Here is a 12954-nt window from a genome sequence, read left to right as displayed (position 1 = left end):
ACGATCGATAGCTTCAAGATCTTCTGGCTTCTTTATATGTGCCCGACGTGGATTCAAGCTTTGACGAGTTCCTGCTGTGCTTCCGTTCTGCCGTCTGCTACATTATGCCAAAGCGTGACGCCGCCATCAACAAGAATGTACAAGATGTGGGCGTAGTTCTGTGCGCGGAGAGAAATCAGCCGTCAACTCACTTTCGCACCATGAGCTAGCGTGCCAGTGTATACATACCACCGATCCATGTTCAGACGAATCAAACAGGCAACGGCGCCAGTTCACCCGACCCTGATAGGTCGATCCGCAAGACCTCCATGCGTTCATCAGCACCTTCAATCGGGAGTAGCGTGGACTTTCGTCTGGAGAAAGACCCGCTCCGTATAGGAGACAACGAGGGGATATCGATGCCTTCGTTCAACCGATCCGCTTCCTCACGGAGCGATTGCCGTGCGTTGAGCCTGGACCTCCGTGAACCCTCCAGCAATGCATACAGATAAGGAAAAAGCCCACATCGCCAAGAAGGAATTTATGTACACTTAGTATGCCATACGAATCAGTGTGAAGTAAAGAGAAGACTCGCGCGTCACGTACGTTTTGACAGGAGAAGATCGATAGCGCCCATGATGAACGTGTCGGCGCGCGTTTTCGCCTTTCCCGTGTATGAGCAGCAGTGTAGGAGTATCCGCAGGTTGGAGGATACGCACAATGATAATTGCTGAGAGCGAAAGCAGACTATTAAGGACGGCCACATCATCGATAATCCATAGAAAAGGTACGCCATAACGTACCTTGTACTGACTCCAGTGTTGACAGCATAAAGCATGAGCTTGCTGAGCAAGGAATCTGTCCTACAGACGCTCCGAATGTGATCATGCGCCAGGGGATCCATCTCCATACCACTCACCTATGAGAACCAGTACGCATACCGCGAAGCATATAACAAAGAGATGCGGCGATCACCGCATCGGTACACGTCCACACAGACAACGGGAAGTATGTAATCCACTATGTTAGGAAATAAGAGTCAGCTCGCATAGTGAAAGTATCTCCTCCGATGCTCACCCCGTGGGACAGCAAGGCGTTTGGGGAGGCCATTAATGCGCTTGAGGATGGATGGATAAGTTCTCAACTTCTGTGATTCATGCAATTGCTCACAGTTCATATGAACACACTTGCAAGATTGTAAGCCTTGCGGACCAACAGATCCAGGATGAAACGGGGGTACTCACCTATGGTGGCAGCTAGAATGAGCCGAAGGTTAAGCGGTCCATGTTCGTGATGAGACGGAAAAACCACTTCACCACATCCCGCTAACACAAAGACTGTCTAGTACGCATATTGAGACATAATTGGACCATTAGCATGGGCAGGTATGGCTACATACAACGATTATTGGCAGTACATAACGAATATGCACTTGTCGTCTGAGCAAGGATACAACGACTATCCGATGTTAGAGTATATAATGATCGTAGTGTCACATAATTGTGAATGCAACGCACGTGCCCAAATCCTCATAGCGTACAGTCTTCCATAGTTCCCGTTGATCACGTAAGTCACAGTGGATGTCCGGCAGATTAACTCACACTTGCACCGAGGAGACCGTAATAGTCTAGAGCATTTGAATGAGTTTTCGTAATAATGCGGCAAAGCCAAGTCCGTTCGCACGCACATTCAAGATGCCTTGAGCCTGTCATTTCAACATAAGCGTGCTGAGATTTACCATGCAAGGTGTTATCGCACCGTGTAACTCCAAACGACCGAGTCCAGAACAGAAGGATTAGAATAACGGACCACGAGATAGTAATACATCATGTGGAAAGAAAACGCAACACAGAGGGCATCGATGATCCTACGTATTTTGATAAGCACTACGTGTTCGTACCCTGAATGTCGCGATACACATACCAGAGATAGCAGACGGCGGCTTTGATCCATGTGCGATCCTTCGCGTATGTCCGGAAGTAAACATATACTTGTAGGTTCGTCATCCCGAAGAAACTACGTTTGAATCTCAAATTTGAGCAGTGAGCGTGGCTGGGAGCTTGAGTGGGACATACATGGCAGCAATGAACACGCCGACCAGCAAGGCTCCGAAGGTTTCCTCAATCCCAGCCATAGTGATAGCCTGAGAGGATGGGTCAGTTAATTGGGTGAAGGCAAGCGACTGTTTTTCGGTCCTAAAAACAACTGACCCGTAAGATCGGAGCGCAGTGGCGAAGTTGGACATTGACACCTGCACATGGAACATCAGTACTCTCGACATGACATCAATCATAAAAAAAGCGAATAGCCTGTAATGAGAGCTTATAGGACCCGATGAGAGAACGATTATGATCGGTCAACTGTGTGGCGCAAGGAATCTGTAATAGTTCTTCCTGGCAAATTGTCGAATCCAGTGGCTGTGAACCTCACTTGGACGAACTCTCAAGAAGGATCGTCTCATTCTCTCGCACGAATCAAGAAGGCAGGTTGCGGGAAATGCAGGCCGTGCCGCACGATAGTCCATGGGCTTTTCGGACATGTCGATTTTTGACAAATTACTGTTAGAGTCGAAGTTCCGATATCAAACAACATTGCCAGAGCTGTAATGTTCGTATGTCTACGCAGTGTTGGTGATTCCTATGACAGATGTGATGCCATCTGAAACTGCGACACTTGAAATTTCAAGAAATGACCGACATGATACGCACGGAACAATGGATTAGAAATCTCCTTTTCGTTGATCAGCATAGGTCTCGGAGTCCTGTGTGAGAGCCACAATGTTGCAGTCACTGGCATACGCCGCTGCCTACGGGCCTTTGCACCTCAGAGACTGCCGTACACATCGGCATGACACGGCCAAAGCCTGTTGTATGCTAAAATACAAGTCCAACGGCAGTCTAGTCTCAGTGCTGTGCAGTGTGCGTCATGAGTGCAGCGTATGTATATGGTTAGAAACAAGCCCCGGCGCTCAAGCGCTCAGCTCCGTCATAGCGTGCACATTTTCAAGGATGGACAACATATTGCCGTACCTGTAACCCCAAGCGCTACATATGCTACACATTATAACACCCGCCATAGCGGTTTAGCGTGTCTTAGGCGGCATCTCGCCAATTTTCGAACATTTTAAACGCGTCTGTCTGTGTCTGCTTTTCCGACGCTTACCACCATGGAGCCATCTCCGATCGACGTCGAGGCCGACCCGATGAGCGTGCGCGCCCTCAAAGACATCACATTTGGCAGTGTACGTGGTTGGTCGGGGCGCGGGAGAGCGGTTGCTGAGAGCGAGCACAGGTGGCCGGGATGACGTCGAAGGTGTTTGAGCACCCGTTTGACCTGACGAAGGTCCGTCTGCAATCGCAAGTGCTCGACGCGACCGCTCGCTTCAAAGGGCCCATAGACTGTCTGGTGCAGACATGGCAAAAGGAGGGCATACGGGGCCTGTACAGGGTGAGTGCAGACATCTGCGTCTGACGCTTGCAGTCCCAGTGACGCTCCTCAGGGCCTGCCTGCGCCGATCGTGGGCGCGATGGCTGAGAACGCCTCGCTTTTCTGGTCGTATCGTGAACTGCAAAACGCAATACGCGCGGTCAGCAAACAGCCCGCGCAGGAGCTGTCGCTCGACCAGCTCGCTCTCGCAGGTGCCGGCGCCGGCTTCCTGACCAGTTTTGTCCTGTACGCACGCTGGCACCCCAGTGTGGCCGCGCCGATCGCTTATTTATGTGCAGGACCCCCATCGAGCTTGTAAAATGCAAAATGCAGGTCCAGATGCTTATGGCGCCCGGAGTTTCGGCGGCAGAAGCTGCTGCACTCTCGCCCGCGTCCTTGCCCCCCACACCGCCCCCATCCCACGTACCCTCCCCTTCCTCGCACGTTCGCAAGCTTCCTGGCCCTATCTCTGTTCTTACATCTATCATCCGTACTTCTGGCTTCCGTGGTCTCTGGCTCGGCCAGACTGCAACGCTCATCCGCGAGACCGGCGGTGGTGCGGCGTGGTTTGCCTCCAAGGAGGCTGTGGCCACGCTACTCCTTGCACGGCGGCACGTACCTGCTCATGACAAGAAGGCACTAAGAGCATGGGAGTCGGCGGTCTCTGGGGCGTGTGCGGGCGTGGCGTACAACGTTGCGCTGTTCCCCGCCGACACGGTCAAGAGCGCGATACAGACCCAGGCAGAGCTCAGACCGAGGGCAGCGGGCGAGCCAGGCCCAACGTTCTTGGGTACGCTGCGGGCGATGTATCGTGCTCAGGGCGTGAAGGGATTATATGCAGGCTGCGGCGTCACGGTGGCGAGGGCAATTCCCAGTAGCGCCCTCATCTTTTTGATTTACGATGGATTGAGCAGTAGATACGGATCATGACATACCATACAACACGGAGTATAGAGCTTATTGCTTAGACGTCTATTGTACAGGCGCGAACCTGAGCGGTGAGAAATGACGTCCATTCAAAACTAAGTGTACCCTTGTTCATCAACATTGATGCGCCCACTCAAATGGTGTCATAAGAACGGACGATGTAACAGCCAGAGGCAGAGTTTTATTTGGCTCCTGCGCTCTTCTTGATGTCTACGAGGACCTTATCCACCTCGCCCAGGTATTTGTCGGTGAGCGATTGGAACTGCGACAGACCATGTAAATCCTCTGTACTCATGCCACTCGATACTACGACGCACCTCATCTAGCTCGGGCGAGTGCTTTGCATATTTCCCCTTCTTCAGGCTCGCCTGGTGCTGCTTACGTATTTGCACCCGCGAGTCCTCAGCCTGCCGCTGTGCGCTGGCCAACATGGCCTGCCGCGCATCCACTGTCGGCCTTTACAACTAGTCTGAATGGGCAGTGCATGCGTAGAGAGGGAGGAGTGCTCACTTTGGCATGGGAATCTTTATCGTGCGAGCGTCGACCTTCTGCGGCACAACGCCTGGCAGCTTTGCATCATACAGCGCGGTCTCGACATGTCGCAGCGTCTACTGGACCCGAGGTGAGCTCACGGCGTCCAGGGACTGCCTGCCACACTCACATGTTCCTCGAACACCGTCACCAGCAGCGTCGTGCCTTCGCGCACGCCCACTGTCGCGACTTCCTCGAGCCGCACACCCTTGGCGTCCCCGCCCTCGCTGTCAGGGAGCATCACCCTGACCGGAGACAAGATCGCGGGCGTGACTCGCCCGCTCGCGCGCATCTCCATGGTGGCGACTTCTTTGCGGAACCGCTCGACGATTGCCTTCATCTTCCCCTCCGCCTTCACGTATTCTTCGCCAGCCACTATGCGCTGCGAACCAGGTACCAAATTCTCGGTCGAGACGACCGGACTGTGCTTGCTCTTCCCTTCCTTAGAATCCCGCTCTTTGCGCTTCGAGGCATACGCGCGTGATTGAGTCGCGAGGGGTGCGCACAAGAGATTGCGATAGCATGTTCGCGTTGCTGCTCGCGGGCGAAGTGCCAGTGAAGACAAGGCGAGTGCTCGAGAGAAAGACATTATAGTCGAAAGCGAAGACGGCACTAAGACACGTCCCGGACAAATCTGGGACGTTCAATGAAAGAAGGGTCACGTGCACTACGCGTCTGTGGCTACGCGTCGCGTCCTCCGTCGCCACCAGCGGCGATTCATCAATTCGGCTTTGTTGACTTCTCCAATTTAAAGAGCTAATGGTGATACTGATCTTAATGTTCTACTCGGACCAGGGTGAATTTAAAATACTGATGTCAGTATAGCTGTCTCATGCCTGCTTCCTGTAGGTATGTGAAATGCCCCTGTCTCAGTTAAAATCAGAGATAACGCGAATCATGCGCATATAGTGCCTTGCAGCTCTATCAAACATACCAAACATAATCAGACCAGAGCCACGGTGGTGCAAAGTATAGGTGCCACATCCAACAGACGCCACGCATCAATGCATCATATTAAGAGGCAGAGCTCTACATCACCTATTTGAAGCAATATCTAGTACCCATTAGCAAGTGACTGGCGATATATACGTATTCTCTGACGTTGAAATGTGTCGGCTTGAAAGTTCTCACGGTATTTACCCGTGTATACAGGGTACGCTGCAGTCATTGCGACATCATGTACAGGGAAGGACCTCGGAGTTGTAAGCCATAACATTTCCCATTAGTCATTAAAAACACTCACGCATTTTATATGCTTGCGTGATGTTCTGCCCCTTAGCATGAACTGTGAATATCGCCCTCATTTGCTTCTGCGCAGCATTAGTGTGTTTCTGCTCGGCATGGCCTTTCTAAACTCACATTGAACGCCCGTCAAGGAGCGGAAACCCTGCTTTTGGAGTTTCGCCTCAGTCCGTTCTGCCCCCCTTTAGTCATCGTTCTTGTTCCAAAAACTAAGCAAAGCGCGCCACGCCGCCGTGACCGACGATGAATGCTATGCATCATCGGAGCCCGGCCTCGCGGCATTCAATACGGCGTCGGCCTTCGTGTCCTTGCGGGTGTTCAAACCCGTCAAACCTCCGTGTCTGGCAGACGCTTGCTAGTGCCACCCAGGGCAAATATGTATAAACAACGCTTTTGTTCGGCAAACAGCCTGCAATTGTTGTCCTTTGAACCTGCCTCATCGGCTGCAATGCCCTCCAGGATATCGTCATAACCAGATGTCTTGGATATAACCAAACAGTGTACGATACAGGCGTTGCTATCATTCCGTGTGCATGCTGTGGGCTGAAAACGGCTTTCTGAGGCGCTGACCCCGGCCGGCGGGTGCGTGTACTTTTTGGTGGTATTCATCGGATCAAGCCTGACCGGGTCGCCTAGCGCTATATCTAGTTGTGAACTTCCCTGTGCAATCGGTGCTGTGCGCGTTGAGGGGAGCTGGCGTTCCTTGCGTGCTATATCTAGCCGGTTCAGCTTGAGGCCTCTCGTCACTTGTCACTTCCCATATCTATCGCAAAACAGTCGGCGCAGATCCCTCTTCGCTGTACACATCGCCACCAGACTTGTGCACAGCTCACTCAACAGAAGTTGCCTATCCTGGCTTGACTGCCGCGATTGTACGAAGTGGGGTGGGTCTTATTCGTTCTTCCTCCCGGCGCCCTGTAAGTAACAAAAGCTTCTGCTTGTCAGTCATCTGGGTGCTATATATCTATGCTAGTGTTTCTGCAGACCTTTCAGCCCCCGGTCCCGAATCTAGCACTCGCTGATCATTCATCGCGCGCGACTCTGCTTGCCAGCTCCACGCTCCTATGTCCTGGGTGAATCCCCCACAGTATGCAGCTTGGCCGACGGTACATACCGCCTCTCACAGTTGGCAAGGCCAGTGGCCACCCACAGCCCCCGCTCCCTATCCAGGGCCACCCCCAGTTCCTGCCGGTGTCAATCCTCAGGCCTGGACGTCAGGACAATGGCAACTCAATCCAATGTTTCGCGGCGCCATGGTTGGGACGCAGGCCGCCTTTCAGGCCTGGGCGCCGCATCCTAGCTGGGGTGCGCCAATGGCAAACGCGCATGGAGGGCCAGGGGCGAACTTCAACCCGTACAAGCGTGTCCCGAACCCCGGCAACGCCGAGTACTGGAATACGAAGTTGAAGGAGAATGGGCTTGGGCTTGAGAACATGCACATCAGGTGCGTATATTCAAGACTTTGGGGAAGGACGGATCGCATCATTTGGGTTGGGTTGTAGGGAGGAGGCTCCGAAGAAGACGCAAGACAACGGCGTCACGCACACACCTTGGGTATGGGTCCCGAAAGAGCTCTGTGAGTCTCCCGAGCACAATGATTCATCCACGCTGCCGAATGGGCAAGGCGGGCCAGAGAAACACGGCTCTTCTCAGTCCAGTCAGAACAGCGCCGTTCGGACACAATCACATCCACACGAGCGTTCGTCGACCACCTCCGATGCTTATCGGCAGGTACGGCCGCCACAGGAACTAGTCGATGTGTACAGCAGTTCGTCGGCGACTCGAGACAAGCGGCCAACCGCTGGTCAGTCCCATCAGCGGCGGGATTCTGCGCAGCAGCCTGACCCTAGGGTTCGCGCTGAGGCAAACGTTGTGCCTGATCGGGTCGTCCCGCCGGCTGTGTCTTCATATTCTACATATTCTCAACAACAACAGCAACCGCAGCAGCAGCAGCAACAGCAGCATTATCAGCAGCAGTCCCAGCCGCACCACCGCCAGCCAAGCAGCGATGTGTCCTCACGAGAACATCAGCAAGCACGCGACTTACGCACATCTCCCAATCGTTCCGTGCCATCTGCTACATCGTCGGCTTCGGCGGCCGCGGCCGCGGCAAATGGAACGAATGCGAGCATGAATTTAGCAGCGCCCGCTCCGCGACCTTCTGCTCTGGAGGCTTTCAGCTCTAAACAGGATCTTCAGACAACGTTTTCTCCCGGTATCATCCGCACACCGAATCATTATTCATCGGCGTCCACCGGAAGCACGCCTGCACGGCGCTCAACCAGCGAGGGTATTCAGAGCTCGTCTACGACACCGTCCCGACGCACAAGCACTGATGATGCTAATGGCCTGTCTACAACGCCGTTGAGACGCTCAACTGGCGACGATGCGTATAGCTTCTCTTCCACTCCGACCCGCCGCTCAAGCTACGATGATGCAGGTCGCACGCCGTCTCGCCCTTCGATCTCACCTCAATCCCATGGGCCCATCTATGGACCACCGTCCAACGCACCCAGCCGCTCGAACAGCCTTTCTAAGCGTCAATCCTCCACGTCAACTATCCCATCGACGTCGTCCGATACCGCTTCTGCCCCTACCCTCCCGTTCCTTGCCAACTTCACTGAAGAGCCGGCTGGCCTGCTCAGCCCTCTCGTGGCCCCGACTCGGACGTCGAACGGCTCTAGCCCGAAGGAGCGCGAGCTTACGCGCCACCATACGTACCCTTCCTTCCCCGGCTTCGAGACAATCCCCGAAGACCGCGCCACGCATCCTCGCACTCCACGGCCGCCTGATCGCGATCAAGGCAGAGATCCAAACGCGACCCCTTATGCCAGTGCACGTTCACCGCCAAGATCGTCGCGCGTTTCGCCCGACACAGCACCCCGGCAGATCTCGCGGAGCCAGACGTATCCCCTCTTGGACGCCCCTGCGTCATCACGCGCGTCGACCACCCCGTCGCGGTCACCGAACACTAGTACCCCCTCCCGATCACCAAACACCAGCACTCCGTCCCGGTCGCCAAACACGACTTCCCGATCGCGTGGGCCCTCGCCATCTCGGACCACTCGTGTCAGCCATAACCCTCTTCCGCAACCCCCAATGCCGTCATATTATCCAACTGCTTCAGTTTCTGCCTCTGCCTCTGCGTCGTCCTCATATCCTACATCTTCTACTTCTGTGTCATCATCGTCTGCCTCGATGCCTGTCGTACCACCCGTAAGCCACCGCAAGACCCGGACGGGTTTCTGGAATCGACGCGGAGACCACCTGATCATGGAACGCAACGGACAGTTCATCGTCTACGCGCCACGAAATCTGGCCAATCCGCCAGAGCTGGGACATTATCCCTCACCGGTAGAGGGATTCATGGACCAGTTTGGCAAGAAGGTGAGGTATGATCCAACCGTTCCAGAGCTACCAGATTCGTTACCCTCGCATGGAGAGCCGCCAACGCGGCCATACGAACACGTATGTGTTCTTTCGATTTGGCGTCCTCAGCTCTGACGTTCTCTGCAGTTTGTACAATACGTCTGACACGAAGGGGCTATCTTTCGCCGTTCTGCAAGGACTCTGTATCTCAAATATGTAAACATGCACTATTATGTATTACCGTCCAATGTATTATCTTCCGGTCATATCTTGCACCTTGTGCTTAATAACATGGCATTCTCTCGAATGTATCTACTCGTACACGATATAGTAACACGCGAGACGTACATACAAGAACACGACAAGTACAGCAGGACATAAATTACAGCAATAAACCGAAGTCAAATATAGATGGGTGCTATACATGAGACAAGATCATCCCAGACCGATTCCTCCGTGGGCCGAACGCATGTGGTCGTAGACAGTCTCGCTCATGGTGAATGTCTCAAGACAAACCCAGCAAATATGCGTCCGACAATGTGCGCAGGTCATATGATTGCACCCCGCGAGTTTTTCGATCGGTACCCTACAAGAAGGGCACTCTTTCACGTCGTGGTTCTTCTTCCACTCCTCAAATAGTCTTTCATCTTCGGCGTCTTCCTTGTCTTGACAGCGGGAGCCTTCGTGATACTCGACGTGGCAATGGGGGCAGATTCGAGTTAGACATGAGGGGCATTGTAGCACCGTGTTTCTCGATCCTTTCCGGTATACCTGTGGGCAATCAGGGGTGGGGCAATAATGAAATTCGTTGGGCCGCGAATTGACATATGCCAGAAACGCCGCATGAATGACCGAGCTGAAATCATTCGGAGAGAGAACCTCCTGAGCGACATTAAGTGGTATAGCATGAGGGCATCTAGCTTCGTTTCCCAGGCAAGTCAGTGGGAAGACCTTGTTGTCGACAGAGGCCATGAGATAGTTAGCAAGACAAGTCTTGCACCACGTATGCCCGCATGCAAGCGACACAGGTGATGTCACTTCATCAAAGCATACAGGACATTCTACCTCGTGATGCTGCCTCTCACCGGTGTGGCGGTCTCGCGCACGTTTGATTGCTTGCTGTGCCACCTTGTATGCCTCATCGTCTCCGCGTACCGTAAGTACGCGTGCCCAGAGATCCAGCTTTACATTTTCGGCACCCAACTCGCTCTGAAGTCTGGCCAAATCCGCGCTCATGAAAAGGCCAATCATTCGTCCTTGGAGAGGCAGGACGTGGGTCTTCTGTGCCCGGAGAGATGCCACTCTGGCAAGGATGGTAGAACGAACGATACCGCGTTTAACGGCAGGACCGAAAAGGGCAAGCCTCCGTCGTCTGGGGTCTCGATGTATTATTATACCTGGGTGCCTCTTCTCGAGATCCTCGAGGTAGAGGATACCTCCTCGTCTGGCGAAGAAGCCATCCCATAAGATCTCACCGTTTTGAGTAATGATGTCGCCGCGTAGGAGTTTCTCGAAGGCCACTTTCATTCGAGTTAACGCTTGCATGTTTGTTGATCCGAGTTTGACCTTGACTGGGGGCGACGGTCCCGTACCGCGACGTCGGTCTAACACGGTGATACTGGAGCCGTTCTCGTTGTCCCAGACATATGCGCTGAGGAAGCGCAGGTCACTGGATAGCGCCCCAAACACATGCCGAGGCAGGTTGTAAGTTAGAGTGCGGACGTGCCTCGCGTATAATTTGCCGAAGCCGCAGAACCGCTTCTTCCTGTTATGCAGAGCTGCGCATACGATGTCTGCAGTCGTGGTGGAAGTGAAATGTGCCCATGCTCGAACAACGCCACGTTTGTACGGCGGTGGAAGGACATTGAACGACTCCAGTTCTCCGAGCTCTGACAACGTTTCCCGCAAGCGATTGATAGCTCCCTTCTGCGACTGATAGTTAGGGAGGTCCATCATGACGCCGTCATTTGCGCCGTAAAGATCGATATCTTTGGCTTGTGCGTCCGGGGGGAGTCCATGGAAGCGCAAATTGAAAGCACCAATATTGGGGAGACCCTGAAAGTATTCGGCGGTTATCCACGAACCTCGAAGCTCGGTGCCGTTCGCTTTGGCCAGTGCTTGTGCTGCAAGCTCTTCCGTTTCATAACCAGCATAGCCTCTCCTAGAGGCGGCTGGAAACTCAAGGAATACAGCAGCGTCTTCAAGAGATCCCTTGCCCACAGAGGCTGTCTCGAATGACAATAATCGAGCGGAGATAGGTGAATCAAATAGCTGACTGCCATCTAGGGATGACGCAGCCTCGGCGGCTTCTTCGTACGTTGCAAAGGTCACGCGGACAGCGAGTCCATCCCGGTGCTTCCCCTGCGTTTTGTGGACATCCGGCAAGCGGACGGTGACGACTTCTCCGAGATGAGATAAAGCATTCGTGATCTCGGCAGGAGTCACACCGTAAGGAATACCCTTCAGAAGCACTTGACGTGATTCGAAGCCAGTAACAAGCCCCTGGATATCAAACCCAGGTCCAAATGTGACCCTTGTAGCGTCGAGAACAGAGAGGGACATATTGACCGGCGGCTCCTTGCGCGCAGGTGCTTGAGCCTTCAGTATTTTCTGTCATGTGTGGTCAGCAGTCTAGTGCGAGCGATCTGCAGGAAACTCACATCTTCCAAGCCAAGACCAGGGGGTACGATGGGGGCGTTGGCCCACGCAATCTCAGCAGCCGTCATGGGGGGCGCACACGGGAGAGGTTCACGACGTCTAGTTGTCTCACGAGCGGAGGGTTGCCGGGAACGTCTAGCATTTGATTGAGATCGCTCAAGGGTACCTTCAGATTGTCCAGACAGCTGGCCCTGGTGCGAGAGAAACGACAGAGTGAGCGACCAGCTTGCGATGAATGAATTGTACAATTATACCTCCATCATGCGAACTGTTGGCTCTACAGCTGCCTCAAACTTTCGGTTGCGATCGGCGCTCCTATTGAATCTCTCAATGTCATTCTCATCGTGCGAGAATTTGCAGTAGTCCCTGACGCATCTTCCGTGGATATGATCCCAACAAACAGGTACCACCCTTTCGACAGGGGTCTTCGGTATGTCGAGCGAGGCAGCAGACGACTCAGGAGATCCCCATGTAGGCTCCTCGTCCTAAAGATTGCGATCTGGTGAGTAAACTATATATCTAGTTTCCCGAAGACGACTTACCCAAGAACCATGGAACGGATTTTCCGACTCAGAGCTGTCTCTCTGTATACCGGATCTATCAGGAGACCTGTCGTGTGACGTTGTAGCTAGCGGTGACGTGGATTGGCTACTCGACGGAATAATTGCGGAGGACTGGGGCACTGCCACACTGTCGACTTGACAAGGGTTCGCAGCCGTAGAAGCAGCCGCAGTGATGACCTCGACGGATTTTGAGGTATCTATCTTCTCCTGTTTCTTCTGTTTAATCCTATCAGGTATATAGAAACATGCGGAACAGAGA

General features: G+C 53.6%; 5 protein-coding genes across 5 annotated transcripts; 2 read left to right on the top strand and 3 right to left on the bottom strand.

The window, feature by feature from the left end:
• Window positions 1–53: 53 nt before the first annotated feature.
• POSPLADRAFT_1069805 (hypothetical protein) lies at window positions 54–2113 on the bottom strand (the record flags this gene model as incomplete). Its single annotated transcript, XM_024482372.1, has 14 exons — window positions 54–158; window positions 192–205; window positions 277–452; window positions 586–726; window positions 783–842; window positions 899–999; window positions 1057–1096; window positions 1167–1182; window positions 1224–1320; window positions 1581–1606; window positions 1667–1706; window positions 1738–1846; window positions 1903–1995; window positions 2055–2113. 14 exons carry the CDS (start codon window positions 2111–2113, stop codon window positions 54–56), a joined length of 1077 nt encoding a protein of 358 aa, XP_024340160.1.
• A 1068-nt stretch (window positions 2114–3181) lies between these two features.
• Window positions 3182–4335, top strand: POSPLADRAFT_1138990 (hypothetical protein; the record flags this gene model as incomplete). The annotated part of the gene is made up of 5 exons (XM_024484979.1): window positions 3182–3220; window positions 3271–3426; window positions 3479–3651; window positions 3705–3762; window positions 3859–4335. 5 exons carry the CDS (start codon window positions 3182–3184, stop codon window positions 4333–4335), a joined length of 903 nt encoding a protein of 300 aa, XP_024340159.1.
• A 178-nt stretch (window positions 4336–4513) lies between these two features.
• On the bottom strand, window positions 4514–5452 carry POSPLADRAFT_1138764 (hypothetical protein; the record flags this gene model as incomplete). Its single annotated transcript, XM_024484946.1, has 4 exons — window positions 4514–4594; window positions 4650–4788; window positions 4843–4940; window positions 4994–5452. The coding sequence occupies 4 exons, from the start codon at window positions 5450–5452 to the stop codon at window positions 4514–4516; spliced, it is 777 nt and encodes a 258-aa protein (XP_024340158.1).
• A 1421-nt stretch (window positions 5453–6873) lies between these two features.
• POSPLADRAFT_1069804 (hypothetical protein) lies at window positions 6874–9639 on the top strand (the record flags this gene model as incomplete). Its single annotated transcript, XM_024482371.1, has 4 exons — window positions 6874–7022; window positions 7079–7549; window positions 7608–9573; window positions 9622–9639. The coding sequence occupies exons 2-4, from the start codon at window positions 7170–7172 to the stop codon at window positions 9637–9639; spliced, it is 2364 nt and encodes a 787-aa protein (XP_024340157.1). The 5' UTR covers window positions 6874–7022; window positions 7079–7169.
• Window positions 9640–9990: 351 nt separating this feature from the next.
• On the bottom strand, window positions 9991–12009 carry POSPLADRAFT_1086563 (hypothetical protein; the record flags this gene model as incomplete). Its single annotated transcript, XM_024483045.1, has 1 exon — window positions 9991–12009. A coding segment is annotated over one exon (2019 nt), but the record flags the coding sequence as incomplete, so codon positions are not given.
• Between the last annotated feature and the right edge of the window lie 945 nt (window positions 12010–12954).

Source organism: Postia placenta (genome assembly GCF_002117355.1).
Source record: "Postia placenta MAD-698-R-SB12 unplaced genomic scaffold POSPLAscaffold_5, whole genome shotgun sequence".
Lineage (NCBI taxonomy): Eukaryota > Fungi > Basidiomycota > Agaricomycetes > Polyporales > Adustoporiaceae > Rhodonia > Rhodonia placenta.
Note: the sequence above shows the minus strand (reverse complement) of the source record. Positions and strands in the feature narration are given on the sequence as shown.